At 37.7% G+C, this 23,809-nt stretch overlaps 2 protein-coding genes across 2 annotated transcripts; one reads left to right on the top strand and one right to left on the bottom strand.

Annotated features, from left to right (window-relative positions):
• Positions 1–3,693: 3,693 nt before the first annotated feature.
• On the top strand, positions 3,694–10,211 carry LOC141319782 (interferon-induced very large GTPase 1-like). Its single transcript, XM_073833272.1, has 2 exons — positions 3,694–4,323; positions 5,622–10,211. Exons 1-2 carry the CDS (start codon positions 3,766–3,768, stop codon positions 10,209–10,211), a joined length of 5,148 nt encoding a protein of 1,715 aa, XP_073689373.1. The 5' UTR covers positions 3,694–3,765.
• Positions 10,212–15,635: 5,424 nt separating this feature from the next.
• Positions 15,636–23,300, bottom strand: LOC141319766 (sodium- and chloride-dependent GABA transporter 2-like). Its single transcript, XM_073833271.1, has 14 exons — positions 23,162–23,300; positions 22,861–22,995; positions 22,641–22,781; positions 22,463–22,550; positions 22,083–22,215; positions 21,841–21,975; positions 20,045–20,148; positions 18,645–18,769; positions 18,450–18,562; positions 16,592–16,729; positions 16,394–16,496; positions 16,182–16,282; positions 15,869–16,039; positions 15,636–15,776 (listed from the first exon to the last, which is right to left on the bottom strand). The coding sequence occupies exons 1-14, from the start codon at positions 23,298–23,300 to the stop codon at positions 15,636–15,638; spliced, it is 1,767 nt and encodes a 588-aa protein (XP_073689372.1).
• Between the last annotated feature and the right edge of the window lie 509 nt (positions 23,301–23,809).

Below are 23,809 nucleotides of genomic sequence, written 5' to 3'. Positions count from 1 at the left end.
CACATTTTGTTTTGTTGCAGCATTATGTTAAACTGCTTTAAATTACTTTTTTCCCCCCACATCAATCTACATCTCATACACCATAATGACAAAGCACAAGACAGGTTTGTAACAACTTTGCAAATTTATTAGAAATAAAAAACTGAAAAGATCCCGTTGCATAAGTATTCATACCCTTTTCTGGGACACTCAAAATTTAGCTCAGGAGCATTCATATTGCTTCTAGATCTTACTACACTTGGAGTGGAGTTAAACTGTGGCAAATTCATTTGAATGAGTCTGATTTAGAAAGGCACGAGCCTCTCAGAAAAGGTCTAACAGCTGAAAATGCATATCAGAGCCAAAACCAAGATAACTGCCTGTAGAGCTCAGTGACAGACTTGCATTAAGACAATGATCTAGGGAAGAGTTCAGAAAAAAATCTGCTGCATTGAAGGTTCACAGAAGCATTATCCATGACTTAAGACGACTGGAACAACTAGGACTCTAGAAAATGTCTGCCAGCCCCCATCCAAGCTGACAGAGCTTGAGAGGTGAAAAGGTGAGGCAAAGAATGGCAGATAATTGCCAAATGCAGATGTGCAAAGCTTGTCACATCAGACCCAAAAAGACTTGAGGATGTAAAGGTGCTTCAACTATGTACTGAGTTAAGGGTATGAATACTTATGCAATCTACTTATTTCAGTGTTTTATTTTTAACAAATTTGCAAATCTGGTTTTTGCTTTGTCATTATTATGGTGTATGGAGTGTACATTGATGTAGGGGAACTAATTTAAAGCAGTTTAACATAATGCTGCAACAAAACGTGAAAAAAATAAAGGGGTATGAATACTTTTGCAAGGTACTGTAAATGCAACCTCCTGTGGTTGGATTCTGTTCACTTCAAGATCTTGGCATCATAAAATATTTCATGTCACTTGTGTTTTGTGTTAGTATTTAAAGGATTGCGAATACTGAAAGTCTAATTTCACTCTTTGCAGTGAGGATTGTTCTTCTAGGGAAGAGTGTGTCAGAAAACAGTGGAGTGGGGAACTTCATATTAGGACGAGCAGCGTTTGACAGTGAAGCTCCTCCAGATGTTGTTGAGCGAGTCGGAGGAAGATTGAAGGACAGACACGTGACCATCATCAACAGTCCTCAGCTGCTCCAGACAAACATCTCAGATCATCAGATCACACAGACAGTGAGAGAGTGTGTGTATCTGTCTTCTCCAGGACCTCATGTGATCGTTCTGCTCCTCAAACATGAGCAGTGTTCAACAGAAGATCAAGAGTGTGTGGAGAAGGTGCTGCTCTCTTTCTCTGAGGAGGTTTATCAACACACCATGGTGATCACCACACAAGAGCACACTGAAACCAATGACATCCTACAGAAGATCATTCAGAAATGTGCAAACAGACACTTCACGCTTCAGAGAAGCAGCTCTCCTGATGATCTTCTGCAGGTGTTTGAGGACATTGAGCAAAAGAATGATGGACATCACCTGATTTGTGCTAAATATGAAGCTTCACAGTATTTCACAGTGAAGCAACAGACCACAGGAAGACGTGAGTGTGAAAATATATATATATTTTTATTAATATATGAACATTTTGTAATCTCCTTAAACTTCTTTTATCAGTTTCAGGGAGCATGAAGCTCAATCTGGTTGTGTGTGGGAGTGACGAGAGATTCAAATCCTCCATATCAGAGCAGATCCTGCAGCAGACAGACGTAAGATCAGATGTGGAGCTTCATAGTCGTCAGATCAATCTGGTGGTGCTTCCAGCTCTGATTCGGCTCTCAGAGGAGGAAGTGATGTGTCAGACTCTCCGCTGTGTGTCTCGCTGTCATCCTGGAGTTCATGTCTTCCTCCTCATTATTCCTGATGCTCCACTCAATAATGAAGACAAAGCAGAAATGGAGGAGATCCAGAGGATCTTCAGCTCAAGAATCAACAAACACATCATGATCCTCATAATGCAGAATTCAAAGCAACAAACCGCAGAACTCAATGAAGAAACACAGTCTGTCATTCAGAGTTTTGGAGGACAACATAATTTCTTTGGTCCCAAAACACAAGTGTCCACATTGATGGAAAAGATTGAGCAGATGCTGGAGGAAAACAGAGGAGAGGTTTTCGCCACAGAGACATTTTTGGAGGCTCACATGAAAAAACTGCTGCAATATGAAGAGATGAAGAAGAAAATTTGTTCACAAGAAACACATTTACTGCCACAAGGTAATAAGCAGATTTTCTGTCTTGGTCTTAAACAAAAATATATATATATATATATATAAATAGATTTTTTAATTATAGATTTTTTTTGTAACCAAATTCTAAATATAGTGTTATGGTGTTTTATAAGTTTGCATTTTTAAACAGCAGAGGTAAAATTCAGAACCTCATTACTTTAAATGTTCAAATGTGCAAAAACAAAGTCAAAGGCCAAGCTGCAGTGTTAAACTATTATTTTTTTATTATTTATTTTTTAACTGATTATTTTGGCCAATCACCAAACTACTAAATTCTATGGAGCAGTGAGGCTGAAAGTTTAACTGTAATTTTATAATGTCAAATTATTATTATTATTTTTTTTTTTAGAAAACTTTGTACTGCATTTAAAAATATATATATACAGTGAGGGGGGAAAATGTTGAACCCCTGCTAATTTTGTAGAAAGAATTGATCAGTCTATAATTTTAATGGTAGATTTATATTTTAAAAAAATGATTTGCATTTTAATGAGTGAAATAAATATTTGACCCCTTCGCAAAACATGACTCAGTACTTGGTGGCAAAATCCTTTTTGGCAATCACAGAGGTCAGAATTTTCTTGTAGTTGGCCACCAGGTTTGCACACATCTCAGAAGGGATTTTGTCCCACTCCTCTTTGCAGATCCTCTCATTACGTCATTAAGGTTTTGAGGCTGATGTTTGGCAACTCCAACCTTCAGCTCCCTCCACAGACTTTCTATGTGATTAAGGTCTGGAGACTGGCTAGGCCACTTTAATGTGATTCTTCTTGAGCCACCCCTTTGTTGCCTTGGCCGTGTGTTTTGGGTCATTTTCATGCTGGAATACCCATCCACGACCCATTTTCAGTGCCCTGTCTGAGGTTTGACAGTACATGGCTCCATCCATCATCCCCCAGACACCCCCAAAGTATAATATTTCCACCTCCATGTTTGACGGTGTTCTTGGGGTCAAAGGCAGCATTCCTCTTCCTCCAAACACAGGGAGTTGAGTTGATGCCAAAGAGCTGGATTTTGGTCTCATCTGACCACAACACTTTCAACCAGTTCTCCTCTGAATCATTCAGATGTTCATTGACAAACTTCATATGGTCCTGTACACATGCTTTCTTGAGCAGGGGGACCTTGCAGGTGCTGCGGGATTACAGTTCTTCACGGCGTAGTGTGTTGCCAATTGTTTTCTTGGTGACTATGGTCCCAGCTGCCTTGAGATCATTGACAACATCCTCCAGTGTAGAAGTGTAGGGCTGATTCCTCACTGTCCTCATGATCATTGAAACTCCACGAGGTGAGATCTTGCATGGAGCCACAGACTGAGGAAAATTGATTATTGATTGTTATTTTGTGTTTCTTCCATTTGCGAATAATCACACCAACTGTTGTCATCTTCTCACCAAGCTGCTCGGCGAAGGTCTTGTAGCCATCATAGAAAACTGATTGAAGCGTGTGGAAACAGATATCATGTGTTCAATAATAATCAGACTGGAGACCGAACACAGGTGTCTGATCTACTGGAGAAGATAGACAACATGGTGAAAGCAAACGGAGGGAGTTTCTACTCGTGTAAGATGTTCAGACAGATGGAAAGAGAAAAACAAGAACAACAGATGAAGATCCTGATGGAGAGACTCAAAGAAAGAGAAGAAGATATGAAGAAACTAGAAGAAGAGAAAGAGAGAATGAAGATGATGATGGAAGAAGAACGACAGAATAATGACAAAGACAGAAAGAGTAAAGAAGAAGAACTGGAAAGAGAAATAAGAGAACAAGAGAAACATCAAAAAGAGATACGAGACAAGATGAGAGAGACATTTAGATATGAAATAGAGGAAATGAGGAAAGAAAACGATAAAATAAAAACAGAAAAAGAAAAACTTAGGGCTGAAAATGAGATTGAAATAGACAGATTATTAAGTAAAATAAAGAATGAAAGAGAGAATCATGAAACAGAGAGGAAGAAAAGAGAAGAAGTGTTTAATGAGAAAGAAGAACGGTACAAAACACTAATGAAAGAGAAAGAAGAGAGTGAGGAAAAGATGCATGAACAGACAAAGAGAGAACGAGAGGAATGGGAGAAACAGAAACAAGCGGAAAAGACGAGAAGAGAAGAAGAGGATGAGAAGAGAATAGAGAAAGAACAGAGAGTTTTTGATGAATATAATCAGAAACTGAAGCAAGAGAGAGAAAGAATGGAAAAAGAGAAAGAAGATCTTCAATCTAAACATGAAGCAGAAGAAAACAAGATGAAGATCCTGATGGAGAAAATGAAGAAGGAAAGAGAAGAACTGATGAAAAAACATGAAGAAGAGAATGAGAGAATAAGGATGATGATGGAGGAAGAACGACTGAATCAAGACAAAGAGAGAAAGAAAAGAGAAGATGAACTGAAAAGAGAAATAACAGAACAAGAGAAACACCAGAGAGAGATACGAGACGAGATGAGACGAGAACGAGAAACATTTAGACACGAAATAGAGGAAATGAGGAAAGAAAATGACAACATAAAAAAAGATAAAGAAAAACTTAGGACTGAAAATGAGACTGAAACAGAGAGATTAATAAATAAAATAAAGAATGAAAGAGAAAATCATGAAACAGAGAGGAAGAAAAGAGAGGAAGAGTTTGTTGAGAGAGAAGAACAATACAAAACACTAATAAAAGAGAAAGAAGAGAGTGAGGAAAAGATACGTGAGCAGATAAAGAGAGAACGAGAGGAAGGGGAGAAACAGAAACAAGCGGAAAAAACAAGAAGAGAAGAGGATGAGAAAAGAAGAGAGAAAGAACAGAGAGTTTGTGATGAATTTAATCAGAAACTGAAACAAGAGAAAGAGAGAATCGAAAGAGAGAAAGAAGATCTTCAATCTAAATGTGAAGAGATAATTTTGAAAAAAGAGGAGAAAGACAAAAATATGAAAAAGAGAAAATGAGAAAAGAAAAGGAATTCCTTGAGAGAGAAGAACAATATAAAAGAAATTTGACAGAAACGGACATGCAGATGAGAGATGAGATGAAGAGACAACGAGAGGAATGGGAGAGACAGAAACAAGAGGAAAAGACTAGAAGAGAAGAAGAGGAAGATAAAAGGAGAGAGAAAGAAAAAAGGATTGCAGATGAGGAGATTCAGAGACTCAAGAGTGAAATAGACGGAATAATCAGAGAGAAAGAGAGCATAGAAATAGAGAGTCAAGGACAACTACAAGATTTAGAGAAGAGACTGAAAGAAGAACGAAACATGAGAGAAGATCAACAAAAGACCTCTGATGAGAAACTGAAGCTCCTTGAAGAACATCATGAAGATGAACTAAAGAGAAGACAGTTGGAGTATGAAAGAGAGAAAGGGGAAATGAAAAACATGGCAATAGCTGGAGGACAAACACTGAATCATCTATTTCACAGACTTCATATTGAAATCAGGCTCCTCAATAGAATTAAACTTGCAGATGTTCTTCAGATAACTGAACATTCATTAAGGATCCTTGAGTCTTGTGCTGAAAAAGAGCTGATTCAGACTTTCATACAAGAACTACTGATGATGAACTACAGAGCAAGATACATTTGTGTTAAAGATCCCAATGAACATTATCACACACATCAAAAAGACATTGGCTTATTTGAAGAAAAAACAAGTCAATCTGATCAGATTCACCCGATGGATGTTCAGATGGCTGTGTTTCATTGTGCTGATAGTTTTCTTAAGCAGCTGATGGTGACTAAACTGTCCCAGTGTCAGTACGCTCTGCCTCTGCTTGTTCCTGATCCATTCACACGACAGATTGAGTTTCCTCTCTGGACATTCAGACAAATCAACAAGAGCTGGAAGATGAGAAACACCAACAATGAAATCATCAGTCAAACCCAGCCGATCTACAAGGCAGAAACTCCAATGGTGTCTTTCTTCAGGTTTGGCTCTGTGTCTTCATCCAAGTCTCAGCTGATGAACAGTCTGATCAATGAGAAACACAACACGTTCTTCCACAGGAACTGTCCAGGCAGCAGCAGAACCAGAGTCCTGATGGATGGAGTGGTGGAGATCGCCTGGTTCTGCCCCTCTGGGAAACATGATGATAAATTCAATGACTGTGTTGCGTTCTGTAATCTACACGGTGATGCAGGAGACCATGAGAAACAGCTGCAGATCCTCACTGAAATGGCTTCAGTCAATGTTGTTCTTCTACCACGACTGGACAAGAATGATAGATGTGCATCAATAATACAAAACCTGTTCAATGATAGAAAGCCACTCATTTTCCTTTTTACTGAAGATGAATCTGCTTTCATTGAGATAAGGAAAGAGAAATTCAAAATTGGTCTGAAAAACAGAAATCAGTCAGATGTATCTGAAGAACTCAGAAAAGCTATAACAGATAGTCTCTCACAATCATCCTCGACTTTCAGACTTAAAGATTTGTCCAAACACTCAGACATCAGAGTAGATGAGGAAGATGATGATGACTGCAGGAGAGGAAGAGAAGCAGCACAGCAGATGATGGGTTTACTGGTGAAGAATGATCTAAGAGAAATAAAAGAATTATTTCTGCCTCATCAGGGGAAACTGTGGCATCAGTGGAGTCAGAAGAACAAAGAACTACATCGACCTCGAGCAGATGATACAGAAAGTAGAAAAAACATAGAAATCCGTCACCAGCAGCATGAATGTCACATCAGTGACTTCATAAAGTGCTTCATTAAAGAAATTAATTCATATGATCAACATCAGAAGATGTTTTTCCTCAAATGGCTCAGAATTATCCTGGATGAATATACATCAGCTGATCTTTCTGCTCTTCACCACAAGTATGATGTAAAATGGTCAACAGTCTTAAAACTGAAAGAGAATAATGATAAGTCAGAACAACTTAAAACTGAACAAACTGAACTTCAGAGAATATCTGAGGAACTTCAAGCTGCAACCTTTGGTTTGGAGCACATCTTGAGGGAGATCGGTCAGATCTATGAATCATGTTCATCTGTGAACAAGAACAAGAAAGACCTGCAGGTTCACTTCTCTTCTCTCCCGAGTTTTGCAGCAGAGATGATGATCTCTGGATTTCCACTGGAGCTGATGGATGGAGATGTTGCTCATGTTCCTGTGATCTGGATCTCTGCTGTTCTAGATGAACTCATCCAGAAACTGGGAGACCAGAGAGTCTTTGTGCTGTCAGTTTTAGGAGTTCAGAGCTCTGGGAAATCCACCATGCTGAATGCCATGTTTGGACTCCAGTTTGCCGTCAGTGCTGGCAGGTGCACCAGAGGAGCTTTCATGCAGCTGGTCAAAGTGTCAGACGAGATGAAAACACAGATGAACTTTGACTATATTCTGGTTGTTGATACTGAGGGTCTTCGTGCTCTAGAACTGGCTGGAAGATCAACAAGACATCATGACAATGAATTGGCCACATTTGTTATTGGTCTTGCAAATCTGACGTTGATTAACATCTTTGGAGAAAACCTATCTGAGATGCAGGACACTCTTCAGATTGTTGTTCAGGCCTTCATGAGGATGAAGAAGGTCAAACTGAATCCTAGCTGTGTGTTTGTGCATCAAAACATTACCGGCATGACAGCTGGACAGAAAAACATGGAGGGAAGGAGACAACTGCAGGAGACACTGGATGAAATGACAAAACTTTCAGCGGAAGAGGAAGGCTGTGATGAAGAACGATTCAGTGATGTCATTAGATTTGATGTTCAGAATGATGTGAAGTATTTTGCTCAGCTCTGGGAGGGAAACCCACCTATGGCACCACCAAACCCAAACTACTGTGAGAATATTCAAGAACTAAAGAAAACTGTTAGGTCTCATGCTTTAAAATCACATGGAATTAGTCTGACACACCTCAAAGATCATATTAAAGACCTCTGGGAGGCTTTACTGAAGGAACAATTTGTCTCTAGCTTCACAAATTCTCTGAAGACTGCAGCCCACAGAAAACTGCAAACTGAATACAACAAGTGGTCCTCGAGTCTTCACAATGCCATGATGGAAACTGAAAACAGACTTCACAACGAAATAAAAAATGAAGCCATTTCTGAAGTTAAGGAAACTGATCTCCACAGAGAACTGAACAGGACAAGTGAAAAAGTGAAAAAATCAATGTCAGAATTTTTTGAGAAAGACACATATGCAAAAATACTGAGTCAGTGGAAAACATCCTATGAAACAAAAATCAAAGCTCTTCAGGATAACATTGTGAGAGAAGCAAAAGAGAAAATAAATGAGATTGTTCTGCATCGAGACCTTAAGAAAAAGGATGAAGAGAGGAAACAACTTCAATGCACTCTCTATGAAAAGAGCAAAGAACTTGCCTTAAAACTCAAAGACAAAGCAAATGATGAAGAAACAATAAAGCAGGAGCTTGATTTGATTTGGGAACAGAGTGTGAAGATCATCATAGATACTGACATATTGAATGATGTAACAAAGGTTCTCGGTTGCTGCAAACAGGGCAACAAGTACAATGATATTCTTGCTGTGCCAAATTACTCTAAATATGTAAATTTTATAAAGTCTTTAAAACAAGATGCAAAGAAGTCAACTCTTAGTCCAGAAGATGAAGAACAAATAAGATCATTTGTCAAAGATGTTGTCCAGAAAACAGACACAATGATTCAGTCATTTAAGATTTCAGAGAATGGCTACAACATTAGCTACATTGAACAACTCACAGATTACATCAAGAAGAGAGCAAAAGAACATCATAGACAATGTAAGAAATATACGTTTCAGGAAGAATTCTTTGTGGATTTGGTTTATTCCATCTGTAACAGAGCAAAAAATAGTTTTACTCAACAGCACAGACTGTTCATGGAAGCCAATGACCCTGATCTCTATGCTGAGAAGAAGAGAGACGAATACTATAGTATTTTCCAGAAACAGTGTCATAAAGCAACATCAGCTGTCATTTTTGGTGAAATCATCTGTCAGAAACTTAAAGAGCCCATTGAACAGCGTGTCTATGAGAAGACTGCCAGAGATCTGGCAGAAGAAGTAAGATCTAACTGTGAATCTCTGAATGGAAACAGATCAAATCTGGAGAAACAAATCCTGAAGACACTGGCAGAAGAGGAAGATTTTGACAAATACATGAACTACATTAATAATCCCAGAGATCACTTCAATGGTTTCATCAGAAAAGAGGTCAGTCTCTACATCGCTCAGAAGTTCAGTTTCAGTGTTTTACCCAAGATGAAGGAGAACATTGAACTCCTGCAGCAGAAGATCATGAAAGCAGCTCATGAATCTACTGAACATGTTCAAGTCAACAGTGGAGATGCTGGTTTGTGGTTGAAGAGTTTCACACAGCAGCTCTCAGATGAGCTGATCTTCTCTGAAAAAGACCTCATGGGAGTGAAACATTATGATGTCAATGATTTCAACTTCCTAGAAGATGTGATAAGACAAGAACTAACTGCTATAATGTCTGACATAAGCAGAGAGTTAAACAATGAATGTTTGAACCCCAAGATCAGACCAGATGAGACTCTGATTGATCACTTCTCTCAGTGCTGCTGGGTTCAGTGTCCGTTCTGTAAAGCCACCTGCACAAATGACAAAGAAAACCATCAGGAAGATCACAGTACTCCTTTTCACAGGGTGAATGGAGTTCATGGCTTATATTACACGAATACATTAACACTCTGTAGTGAAACTTGCACAGATTTAGTGTCAAGTTGTTGTAATTTTGTAGTAAACAACAGAATGTTTTCATATCGCAACTACAAGAGTGCAGGAGGAGTTTATGCAGACTGGAGCATCACCCCTGTCCACTCTGATCTGCCCTACTGGAAGTGGTTTGTGTGCCGATTCCAGAAAGATCTAGAAAATAAATACAGTAAACGAACTAATTGTAATACACTATGGGAATGGGATAGAATCACAAAACAGGAAGCTATTGAGAGCCTGCATACATATTTCAAGAGGAGTGGACATCACTTCAAAGACAGAAATGAGTCACCATTACAGACATCACTATGATTCCGAAATAATCTACACTTCAGAAGAGCAGAGCTTCATCAAATACACTAGAAGACAATTAAATACAAGATTTAATTCCCCATACAATTTCTTTGAAATGATTTAAATAACATATTTCTAAATATCTGCTCCAAATATTTGATATATATAGGTCTAATTTCCACTTATCAAAATGGCATAATCTCGATTATGAAACAAAAAAGATGCTAATAATAGATTATGACACTGTTGAAACTTAGTGCTTCAGTGCAAGCAGATGGTTGAAGAAAAGTGTGAGAAAAATTATATTTGCATACACAAAACTTAATGTCAATGACCTAATGATCTGACCTGTAAGCAAATCAAGACATTATAAATTAATTTGTTCATAAAACCCTTTCAAGATGTATTTTTATACTTATATTTGCATTACGTAAACTTTAAAAAACAAAATTTAAAGACATCATAGTGAAAATCTTTATTGCAAATATGCATTTGTTAATTTTTTTTTTTTTTTTTAATGTGGTCATCAAGAAAAATGAGACAGACCGTACTGTTGCGATCTTTAACCACAGAGAGTTTAAAAATAATTTAGTTTGATAGACAATGAAACTATGATACCACAAGTTATTTTGCTTTGATTTAATTTTCTTGAAAATTTTCATAAGACTGACTTTACGTGACTTTTCTGCAGTTTTTATTGTATGGTTTCGGATGAAATCAGTCAATCATTTCCACCCTGATTCATACATTTGAAATCAACAAAATCAGGTGAAACACCGGAGGCCAGCCAATAGTCTAGCACTATCATGTAATATTTTAGAGAAGTAAATGTAAATGACAGCAGGACCCAGTGTTACAAAAGTTACACAAAAGTTAAATTAATTCTAATTTCTTGAACTCTCTGCTGCAAGATTTTATGAAACTCATGAAAATTCTTCAAATAAAACTTCTGCAAACAATGTATTTTACTTTTTCTTTCAAAAAAAAAAAAAAAAAAGGTTTACTAACCAAACAGGGTTTGATGTTGTTCTGAAGCAAGAAGAAAAAGCAGAGACCACAGAAATAACATGATTCTTTTCTTGCTGGAAATACTGAAAACAGCAGAAGCAGGAACACAATTCACAGCTGAATTAGCTGCAAAACATCTAGTCATTAAACTACTTCTACTGTGAGGTTTAGATCAAACACTGTGTAATCAGATTTGAGGACCACCAAAATGAATATTTACAAAAAAAAAAAAAAGCTAAATTAACAACAAGGTTAGTTTTTGCAATAGACATTTAAACAAAAAACTGTCTGTCAGCATATCTGGGCTAAGAAAAATCTAATTTCAGATAAGGTTTGCTACAAACTTTGCTCTGTTTTTCCATCCATTCTGCTTCAGATCCTTCTTGTGCGGACACACACAGTGGTTTGCTTTACAGTTTATTGGTCAGATACACAGTTTATATAATCTTCTTGTTATGCATATTCATTGATTTTAGAACCAAGACTCTCAGAATTGATTGGATAAACAAATAAACAGATTATGATAAGACCTCCTACTGCTGTTTGCCATTTATGTAGATGGTTTTACTTTTTCAAGGCCAAATTTGTCAGCTGTTAGGTGAAAATCATAAGGTACTATGACAGTTAAGGCCAACAACGGAGCCTAATGGTAAGGGGAATTTAGTATTAAGTTATCTGAGGCACTTAATATCCTTACAGTAGTCAAACTAAATTCACACAACACAGAAAGTAATGGGTTCAATTTGCTAGATAGCTATAAAAACAAACAAAAACTCTACTTTTAATCTACTCACAATCTGTGTTAACGATTATTAGCGAACATTTGCAATTCTGTTTGGTGAAATGTGTTTGTCACATGATTTGTTTTACAACTACAGTCTCTATATGGTCAATAAAGTGATCCTGTTTAAAATTATAAAAATAAATCCAAAAACATACTACAGGAAACAACTTGTAATTGATGGTATGCAGTGTTTGTAATGATATTTATAGTGGGAACCATTATGTTACGGATTCCATTGTTTTGTTTTTTTTTTGTTTTTTTCAGCAGGACAACGCAATCATGTGCTTCTGTTTGTTGTTGTTGTTGATACAAAAATAGGTCCCCATGAAATCAAAGTGAAAGTTTTTTGGCTTTTTTTTTTTTGCATATGCCAGCCTTAAGGTTATCTAGTGTGCTCCAAAACAACAACAAATTTAGCATTTATATGATATAAGCAATCAAAACTTACTGTCTCTTACTTCCTCCAATATGAATCAACAATTTTGATCACCCTGCACTTCAGCTTCTCATCAAACGTTCTGTCCAATCAAATGCTCCCTAGAATCTGAAGCATCCCACCCCCTACGCTAAATAGACATTAAAGCTGCAGCTAAAATCAGTCACTTGTTCACAGAGCTAATATTTCCAAGTACTGCTCACTGCAGAGCCAAATGGCCTCCAGCTCCAACTCCCTTGATGTCCAGCTCCACCTCTAAGTGAACAAATTGGTGGAGTTAAGGTTAGGGATAGGGTAAGGGGTAGGGTTAGGGTGTGGTTAGGTGTCTATCTCCACCCATTACCTCCAGCAAGGGGGTGCTGGAGCTTCAGCTCCACACATATGGCTCTGCAGCGAGCACCCTCTCAATATTTCTGTATGGTAAATGACATGTAGTAGTGCATAATGTAGGTGATAGGGAACGATTCAGACAGTGCAAATTTGCTTTTGATTGGGGAAAATGCACTTATCTATAATAGAGAACATTATATAGATCACGGCAGCGCGCACACGTTACTCTACGGACTTCGGCTCAGGTCCAGATAGCAAGTGTCTCGAGTCGGCATATAATAAACACTTAAAACTACACAGCATCAGCATGATTATGATCACTGTTTTAAGTAAAAGTTTCATACCAAATCTATGGGTAATCTATTAGACTGTGGCTGTATTTTGCTTTACCGAGCTCTATGACTCTGGCAGATATATAAATGAAACGCTATTGGCTACTTTATGGTCTACCCCGTTTTCCTGTTTCAGTTTCAGTCTCACAAAAAGTACATAAAAAGTAAAATGGTTTAAGGCACTTCAGGGGACCTGAATTGATCTGTGGTAGGCATTCAGTTTGACCGTTTTAAACATGCAACCTGCTCTGCTCACCTGTTGAGTAACAGTTATGTCACATTTTATTAACTTTTATGACAAGGCAGCTGTGAGAGATTAATTCTGACAGAATTTTCCGGCTTTCTGTGTTTTCACTGATGTACGCTAGGAGGCGCTATTATGCTTATTTTGAAAGAGTTTTAAAGGGATAGTTCACCCAAATATTAACATTAGATTTTTATCTGCTTACCCCCAGGGGATCCAAGATGTAGGTGACTTTGTTTCCTCAGTAGAACACAAACGAAGACTTTTAACTCAAACCGTTGCAGTCTGTTAGTCATATAATGGCAGTGGATGGGCACCAAACCTTTGAAAGTAACAAAAAACAAGCACAGACAAATCCAAATTACACCCTGCGGCTCGTGGCGATACATTGATGTCCTAAGACACGAAACGATCAGTTTTTGTGAGAAACTCACCACCAGTATTTATATCATTTTTTACCTTTGATACACAGCCACGTCCAACTGTCATGAGCACGAGCTTTTCATCCGGCTTGTTACACGGAAGGGGAAATCGGTGTTAAAAAACAATCCCGGATGAGTTCGCGCAAGCAATGTAATGAAATGTAATCTTCTAGCTTTAAATCGGTTTGAACAATCAGGAGGTACAACAATCTGGGGGTAAGCAGATAAACATCAAATTTTCATTTTTGGGTGAACTATCCCTTTAAGCCTCTGGATAACAACATGGTGAAGAAGAAGCAGAAACAAGCGATAGGCCTAATGTATGTAAGCAGATGAATACATAAAATAACGCACTCATTAAAAAAATCATTATGAAAACGGCCTAAAATTACCAAACTAAATGACGGTTCAGAAAGTGGTATAGGACCGTGCAAGGTTTGGGGGTGTTGATAGAAGCAATCGACTCCATTGACATTTTGATCATCGTTCTGAATCTGATCCGAAAGGTTGTTTTTTTTAAATATTGTATTTATTTATTTATTTTTAATGAACCTTACCTCATGCTGGCAGTGGCTGGCAGCATTAAAAAATTGCTGGTGGGAAAAGAACCGGACAGAAAGGGATCAAACAGAAAAGTTGGTCTGATGCCAAACTCTACAGAATGAGGTGAAATGTATGCTTGCAATAAGGATAGTAGAGGATTCCCACATAGATCTACATTTACCTTTATATCCTAAAGCAATATACAAATGAGGAAAATCACAAGCAATTTGTCAAAAGAGGATGTGTATTTTTTAAGGTTTTTCAGCAAAATGTTTTCACACCCAGGTGTTACTTAACACCACTCTAGAAGAAGCACATCTTTTCTTTTTTTCTTTTTTTTACTTTTCATTTATTTAATGAACAGTATGCAAAAAAGTCAGACATTTTCTATGCACAGTGAAATATTTACTGATAAGAGCCAGAAAAGTTCCCACAAATAATTCACAGGGAAGGTCACAAAACAATCTGTTTGGTTGAGTATTGAGCAGATACTTTCTGTTGCTAGAGGTGAAAAAATTGTCCCTTTTTAATGCAGGTTTTTTAGATCCTCATGACTGTTAGCAAGTGTTGCGGAAAGTTACTTTTAAAAGTAATGCATTACAATATTGAGTTACTCCCTAAAAAGTAACTAATTACGTTACTTATTTACTTTGTATGGAAAGTAATGCATTACGTTACTTTTGTGTTACTTTTTAAATCTAGCCAGGGCTTGCTTGTTTGTTTTTAATATAAAAAGTTCTATTTTAGGCAAATGTAAAAGTCTTTTTACACCAAAAGCCTCAGGCTTAGAGAAAAGTAAATTCACGTCTGTACAGTAGACCACAGAAGAAAAATGTCAACTCTTCAGCAATTAAAAAAGGAAAACAAATGTTAGATTATCTTGAGTAATTTTTGCTTATTAGTATGGATGAATTGGATCATCGAAGGTTGGCAGCAAAGACATTGGTTAATAAAATGGGATTAAATACATAAAGGATATTTGTATTATTTAACATATTTGAATATTGCAGATTTGTGTTGAATTTCACTGTTTTTATTCATTTTGAGGAATACTGTATCTGTTTTTTAGTGAGTGAGATGAATTAATGCATGTTCACATTTATTCTAGAACTAAAGCAACATCTTACTCACAATTTCTCTCAACATGGGGACTAGAGAGGTTTTAATCAATAAATGGGGGGAAAAGTAACTCAGATATTTTCTTGACAATTAAAAAGTAATGCGTTACTTTACTAGTTATGTGGAAAAAGTAATACTATTACGTAACTTGCGTTACCCCCAACACTGCTGTTAACCATAGTTATGAAAAGACTGACTGACATTCATATTTTATCATTTTTCTTTTAGTGTTCATTTTCATGCTCCTCTGCAGTCAAACTGACAAATTCATTCATCTGTGTGGTCAAATCATTTTTCTTCTTTCCAGCCCGTTCCTTATTGGTGAGTGGAAGGTTTGTGTCTGGATTACACAGTTGAAGCCAACGCTGTCAAGAGACACAAACAAAGTTGACACTGAAGTGGCTTATTGTTTAGATTAGATCTAAGTATAGCTGAGTATATACACTTTCATCCTCACCTGTTTCAGGCTTCCTTTCCCAGCTAACATTCGGCCAATCACCCATCCAGGCACAAGCAGAATGGAGGACAGGGCCAGTAACCAGGCTAGTGCATACGCCCAGTCCGGGTACACGTATGTACGGTTAAATGTCAGGGGCTGGTACTCCACCAGAGAGAAGACAAAACACACCTGAGAATGAACCGAAGACAAAGAGACGTGATGGGAAAGAAAAAGGTTTGTGGTTATGGTAGAGAAATTCCTCAACCAAACAATATTTGTTACAATACTGATCGAAGCATCAGTGAAACTCAAACAGATGAAAGGGATTCACCAGGGACCCGAGAGGCGTCAGGTATTTCCAGCACAGTATGAACATGTAGTTGGGTAGTGAGGATGTCATGTCTTCAATGGCGTCAAACATTCTCTCGGCTCCTTTGGTTAGACAACAAAATTACAAATCACTAGCTTTCCAATACTGACATTGTATTCTGTCGGCTTTTTATGTTTAGGTACATTTGGGAGCTTGTGTGTCAAGTGACTCACCAAAGATCCAACCCATGGCCAGAGACTCAAATATGCACAGAAACAGAAGACAAGCTCCACTGCAGGCATAGGTGTCAAATAACTGGAATATATACATCCCGCCCTGCAGATGCAAGACCCGAGCCCATAATTAGGGTGACCTATATGTGTTATTTTGTTCATTGTAATTTTCCACACACAAACACGCTGTTCTCTAACCTCTGTAACCAAGAAGAGTTGCCCCGCGAAGCAAAAGAGGCAGAATAACAGAAGGAAAATCTCTCGCCGTCCCGTTCTGCGCAGCACCGTGGGGAACAGGTCCGTCACCGATGTAATGATACATTCCATTGAAAAAAACTTTAAAGCAAAGCACAACAAAAGCATGTGAGAACTGTGAACACAATACAAGATCAAATATGTTGGTTTTTGTTTTAAGAGAAAAAAAATGCATACAGGTTTGGAATGACATATGGGTGAATAAAAGAAATGATCATTTTCATTAGTGGGTGAAACATCCTGTAATGCAAAACTAACTCTGTGATTTGTTTGCGTAAGAATTCTGCAAAATGTGGCTACAGTCAAGTCTAAAAATAGAAGGGGTCATGCCATTCTTTTATTTATTATTATTTTAATATTTTCCTTGAGGTTTACTTATAAGTTCACTTATAATGTTAATCAAGTCATTTTTAACCCTCATTCTAACCCTCAGGTTCTTTAAGGCTTCTCAGTAAATGGCCACTGCTTATCTTTCAACAAATGTTTCTTTGGGAACTCTGCATAACACTGTGTCTCGATTAACCAAACAACAACAACATACTCCAAAGTCTAAACAATCATCTGACATAATTCGGGATGCCATTAAAAATAAGCTATCCAACTGTTTCTTACACTGGGATACTTCTGATATCTGTATAAAGATGCGAACAAGCTGTTTAACCCAAAGTCGTCAAAGTGAACAACCTTTCACTTCATTTGTACAACTGACAGACTCAAGTGCGTGAACTCTGTCAGAAAGTGAACGCGCATCTGTATACTGTATCCAGTGTAGACAAGGTAGCGGCAGTGATTGTAATTTCTATTTACTTTTGACGTGACGCGACACTTTCATTTAGCATATTCAAGTGATCAGCCGTTAAAGAAGTTGTTCACTTTCAGAACAAAAATTTACAGATAATTTACTCACCCCCTTGTCATCTAAGATGTTCATGTCTTTCTTTTTTCAGTCATAAAGAAATTATGTTTTTTGAGGAAAACATTTCAGGATTTCTCTCCATATAGTGGACTTCTATGGCCCCCGCAAGTTTGAACTTCCAAAATAAATCTGGGCTCTAAATGATCCCAGCCGAGGAAGAAAGTTGTTATCTAGCAAAACGATCTATTATTTTCTAAAAAAAAAAAAAAAAAAAATTCTGGTCCAAGACAGTTTGGTTAGGTCGAAGAAACTCCCATCTCATTGTCTCCTCCAACTTCAAAAATAACCGATTGTTTCGCTAGATAAGACCCTTATTCCTCGGCTGGGATCATTTAGAGCCCTTTGAAGTTCAAATTTGGGGGCACCATAGAAGTCCACTATGTGGAGAAAATTCCTGAAATTTCTTTCTCAAAAAACATAATTTCTTTACGACTGAAGAAAGAAAAAAATTAATATCTTGCCTGTACATTATCTGTACATTTTTGTTCTGGAAGTGAACCTCTCCTTTAAGCTACTGAACTCAGTGGGCAGGCCTATGGTGAGATAATGTCTATTCGTCGATGCCTTGCTCTGGAGGCAGTGTTTATGCAAATGTTTGTGCTCGGGTGACGCCACCTTGCACCTCAGATCTAAACAAGCCGTTTGAATAAATGCTTTGATTATAACTAGGCGGACACTTTAAGCTATGTAACTTGCAGAATGTTATAATAGAAGACCTCTTATATGCCAAAAGATCAAGGCACATTTGATTTGTCATGTCATGACCCCTTTTAAAGACTCAGACTTAGATGTTAAATTCAATACTTAGTGTAAACATCTGATGTCTTTACGTATTTTTCAGTTCAAGGTAAAACAGCTTATGTGTAAGTGTGAGTATAAGCTTACATGTGTGTCTATCCCCAGCAAAATAATCATGATGAAGAAACAAACAGCCCACAGCTGAGGGAAGGGCATCATGGCTACAGCCTGTGGATACGCTATGAACGCTAGTCCTGGACCTGAAAAAGAAAGCTCTCATGTTAAACACTGCTATAGTTCATTCTCTGACCATTTTTCACCTTGTTTTAAATGTTGCAGTACCTGATTCTGCCACCTCCTCAATGGGGACACCCTGTTTGAGGGCCATGAAGCCCAGCACTGAGAACACAGCAAAACCAGCCACCAAACTGGTGCCGCTGTTCAATAGGCAAAGCCAAAAGCAGTCCCTGATAGACATTGATAGTATAAACATATATACATACAACAAACTCATTTACTGTCTGGTATCTGTTGGCTGAGGGTCACAAGAAACAGTATACAAGTTTTTCCAAGAATATCCCTCATAGTATACATAGTACACAACATATAGTTCATTCTTAACTGCTGACTCATTCATAGCCGCGGGAATGTATTTTGAGCAGGGGGGGCTGAGAGGAAAAAAAAGTTTGTGGGGGGCGGAAAGTCATTTGTTTTTAATAAAAATTTATGAAATAATCGGAAAGTTGACAAAGTATCAGCTAGGGTGAGGTGCATCTGAGCAGAAGTTACGCTGCTTTGTTTACTTTGCTGTGTCCCAGCACTCCCGACTAGTGAAAACCGGGAATGAGTTTAATTGATATGGACCCTGAATAAGCCAAGTGGAATGAATTTGAGGAAACCACAGCATTTTAATTAATTTAATTAATTTAAATTTAAATAAGGAGTTTAATTTATTAAGGCATACCTCATACAATGGATTTGACTGAGTGTGAAGGTGCTCTGAAAAGTGCAAAGATATACTCGCTGAATTAGAGATGGTAAATGTGGCTTTTTTTATAGAAATAAAATAAATTTAGTTCAGTTGAACATGGGAGGCTACAGATCTGAGGGAGCGCAGCGAGTCTGTTCCAAGCAGCTCTGAGCCGCAGGAGTGATATGTGACCAGAATGATGCGAAATGACTGGTGGCGGATCCAAAAGCAAGATAACTATTGTTAATAAACCTTTAATTTCTTCATTTAAAATAAACGAGCTGGTCTTTATCGTTGCTGTGTTTTCATTAAAAAATAACGGTGAACCACAAATTAAGCATTCGTTTAAAAAAAGAGAAACCTTATTTATTTTGGGGTAGATCTGCTTCCTTATCCAATATTATCTGTCTGCTCAAGTCTCAGTCTATTTTTATTTTGTTTGGAAATGTGTTTTTGCGCCGTGTTGATTGGTGTATTTTTAATCTTCAATGACGGATGCGGTGATGTCACGCGACAATTATTGTCATTGTATTGTATTTCCAATAAATTTGAATGAATATTCGAATTACTAAAAAGATTTTTTGTCCTTTTTTGTTACAAATTTTACATTTTACATGTATTTTAGCACCGCACCCCCAGCACCCCCATTTTTTCTTTAGCTCCGAGCCAGGGGGTGCTGCAGCACCCTCAGCACCCCTACATCCCGCGGTAATGGACTCATTGTTAGCCTATTCTTATGTACGCTCATTTCATTAAAAGTAGTCATACTAACCTGTAGCAGTTGTTGTTGTATCTATTGTAACTGCTCAATACAGTGAGAGTGCCAAGAGACAAACTGTAGGAGAAAACGATCTGAGATCCGGCCTCCATCCAAACCTACACACAGAGCACTCTAATTTCAATACAATAATACTGTTTAAGTTTTTGAAAACAGTGTTTCTAATTACATAAAAAATAACAAACTTTATATTTTTGAAAATGATTCTTTGTGTTAATAGGAAGGGCATCCGGCGTAAAAACGTGCCAAATCGGTTGTGCGGATCACTCCACTGTGGCGACCCCTGATTTGAAGGGAGCAAGCCGAGAGAGAAAGAATCTTTGTGTTAATGTGGAAAAAGTATCTGCGTTTCCATTACCTTTCAAATTGTGCAGGATAAATTAAAAATACGCCTAATGCAAACTAACCATATATCGCAAAAAAAGTTTCACATAAGGAATATTGCAAAACTCCAATGGAAATGGCTTTTTCACATTTGCAGGTCACCTTGCATGTGTAAAAGCCACATGATTATTCTTTAATGTACACAATGCTTGAATAAGGGGCTTTCCTTTCCATTTAAGCTTGAATAACCCCTTATTTATACTGCACAAGTCTGTGGAGCTGATCGTGGCCACTCACGTCAAAGCTTATGTTTATACCAGGAGCTTCACAGTTCATTTTAGTTTCACAAGCATCCCAAAAGTGGCTCTCCACACTGCTTCTGTAAAGATACATGTCTTGGTCTCCTATGATTAAAATGAATGGCTAGTGCGGTGGCTGCGGCATACATAAACCTGCCAACATCCATTGGCATGACTTAAAAAAATTAAGTTTTAGTTGCATAATATTGGTTAATGGAAACGCTGTCATTTCCCAACCATTTTTATCAGCATTTATAAAATATTGCTAAAGTTGTGTGCAAATCTGTAATGGAAGCGCACCTAGTGTTACCTACAGTAGCTGTGTTTCCATTACCCTTTAAATTACGCAAACTGAAATTGCGAATTGAAAATGCGCCTAATGGAAACGTGTCAATTGCGCACAAAATCATATCACAAAAAAGTGTTTATGTTCGCATGAGGTGGTTTATCAGGCAATTCAAAAAAGGAATATTTCACAAAACAGCAATGGAAAAGTTTTTATTTATTTTTATTTATTTTTTTGCATTTACTGGTCACATTCGATTAAATATAGCCAAAAACCAACATAAATCCATTGCCATGACTTATCGCGAGAGGATAAAATTACGTTTCAGTCGCATAACATCAGTTAATAGAAACGCCGTCATTTTGCAATACTTTTTAATTGACATTTATAAAATAGCACCAAAGATTGCCGCAAATCTGTAATGGAAATGCAGCTAGTGTTGGGGAAAGTTACTTTTCAAAAGTATGCATTACAATATTGCATTACACCATAAAATAACTAATTGTGTTACTTAGTTATGCTTAATGGATAATGCATTACGTTTTTTGTCACATGAGCTGAGCTTGCTTATTTGTTTTTAATAACAAAATATACATATATTTTGGGCAACTGTAAAGGCCCATTCACACCAAAAGTAAAATTAATAAGCTTAAGACTGAAAAGAAGTGCCTCTACAACTCTGAACATAATGTTATTTCTTTACACAGGTAAGAAAGTGAACGCAGGTAAGAAAGTGAAAACAAAGTAACTTATTTGAAAAAGTAACTTGTATATTTGTTGTAAATGTAAAAGTAAAGCATTACTTTACAAGTTACTTGAAAAAAGTAATCTGATTACATAACTCGCGTTACTTGTAATGTGTTACGCCTAACACTGGTTACCTGTGGGTCAAAGAGAAGGGACGTTTGAGGGTACAGGTAAAACACAACCCCCTGCAGAGCTCCAGGAAGAGTCAAACCACGAACCAGCAAGACCAGCAACATCACGTAAGGAAGTATAGCTGTTAAATACACCACCTACAGGCACAATACAAGAAAGGGACATTTAATTTGATGTCAACAAATAAAACTATTTGTTGACCTTTGGAAAATAACAGACACAAGAAAGTTTCACTCATACACACCTTGCCCATAGATTTGACTCCTTTCCAGATGCAGAAATAACATACGATCCACATCGCAATGAGACACAGAAGAATCTCCCAGTTTATCTTACCGACCTCCTCAATACCCCCAGAGAGAGCCAGCACTCTGCGTCTGTCAAATTTGACATGATAAATAGAGACAGTAAGGTAAGACTCATTAGGTTGCATGTGCACACATTTATTTTATTTTTCTATTAACACTTCTATGTGGTTTTGGGGAAAGTTACTTTTAAAAAGTAATGCATTGCAATATTGCATTACTCCCTAAAAAAAGTAACTAATTAGTCTGAAGTAAGTTTTGCTTGGTTGAATTGGACAATCGAAGGTCAGCAGCAAAAACATATATAATTTGTGCTTACTCCCAGAACTCAGTAGCCGCAGAGGTTGAGGAAATTGATGTTGTCCAATTGCGAGTCAGATTATCTGCAGCAAGGTTTACACACTTGTCTACGACAAAGGAAAAAACAAAACCTTTTTATTACAGTGTAGTTGTCAGATATAATGTGAGATTTGTTTATATGTGGGGCACATTATCACCTGTGTTCCACACGTTATCACAGCTGGCCCATGGAAGTTGGGAACTGAAAGAGAAGATGAAGTAGAAAAGCGCCCAGGCCAAAATGACATGCAAATACATGCAGCCGTAGACCTGAATGACCTGCCCTGCATAGCCGATACCTGACAAACAGTAAAAGAACATGTTGTAAAATGTTAAAGGTCCCTTTAGGAAGCAGTTTTGCCCCTTTATGACTCTCACCCTCAGCCAGTGGGCAAAGACGACGCCAGCAGGTAATGCCTCCTTCCTGTGTGTACTGTCCCATCACTGACTCGAGCAGGAACAGAGGCACCCCACAAGTAGCCGCAAACACCAGGTAGGGTACCAGGAACGCACCTGAGAGCACACCAGTACAAGAATATATTATTAAAATACCGCTGACAGAATGCTGAAAGAGAGTGTGCTGTTACAATACAAATATAGTACAATACAATGACAGTATAACGAAATCTGGAAAACAAAACAAAAGCCCAACGCTGTGTGTATTTAGGCTGCCTCGTACCTCCTCCGTACTTGTAGCAGAGGTAAGGAAACCTCCACACGTTTCCCAGTCCGACCACATTTCCCGCCACAGCTAAAATAAACTCTACTTTACTCCCCCAGAAGCCTCTCTCTTCTATCTGTCCTCCGATTGTCTTCATATTGTCGCACTGTTTTCACCAGTCTGTTCCTGCTCTCTGGATGGCTGTAATTTTACAGTGTTGGAGGATGAACTGAATTCTGACAAAGGCATCATATGAGAAACAAATAAGTCACTGTGAGAGTCTAAAACTGACAGAATTCATTGATAATATAATGGTTTCATAATTCATTTAAATATATAAAACCCAAAGCCTCTAGCATGCATTTATTCATTCACAATATTTATCAGGAGCAGCCTGAGCAACAAACTTTGGTACTCACATCTGTTCCAGTTCAGGTCCTCTATAGGTGCTATGTTGATTTGTCACTGTTTTACTCAAGATACCTTCAGGAACTAACAAATATGAACACAAATTATGCAGGTTAGCATCTAGGTTTCCTTACACACCTGTAGAATTTTCATTGGTAAAATAAAGCAAAAACAAACAACACTGACAACATTGTAACTCAACTAAAATGAATCACATTAGCAATCGTGCTGATCTAAGGGGAGTTTTACAGCAAAAAC

This window comes from Garra rufa, chromosome 1 (assembly GCF_049309525.1).
Source record: "Garra rufa chromosome 1, GarRuf1.0, whole genome shotgun sequence".
NCBI classification, from domain to species: domain Eukaryota; kingdom Metazoa; phylum Chordata; class Actinopteri; order Cypriniformes; family Cyprinidae; genus Garra; species Garra rufa.
The sequence above is the reverse complement of the archived record's forward strand: the minus strand, read 5'-3'. Positions and strand labels throughout refer to the sequence as shown.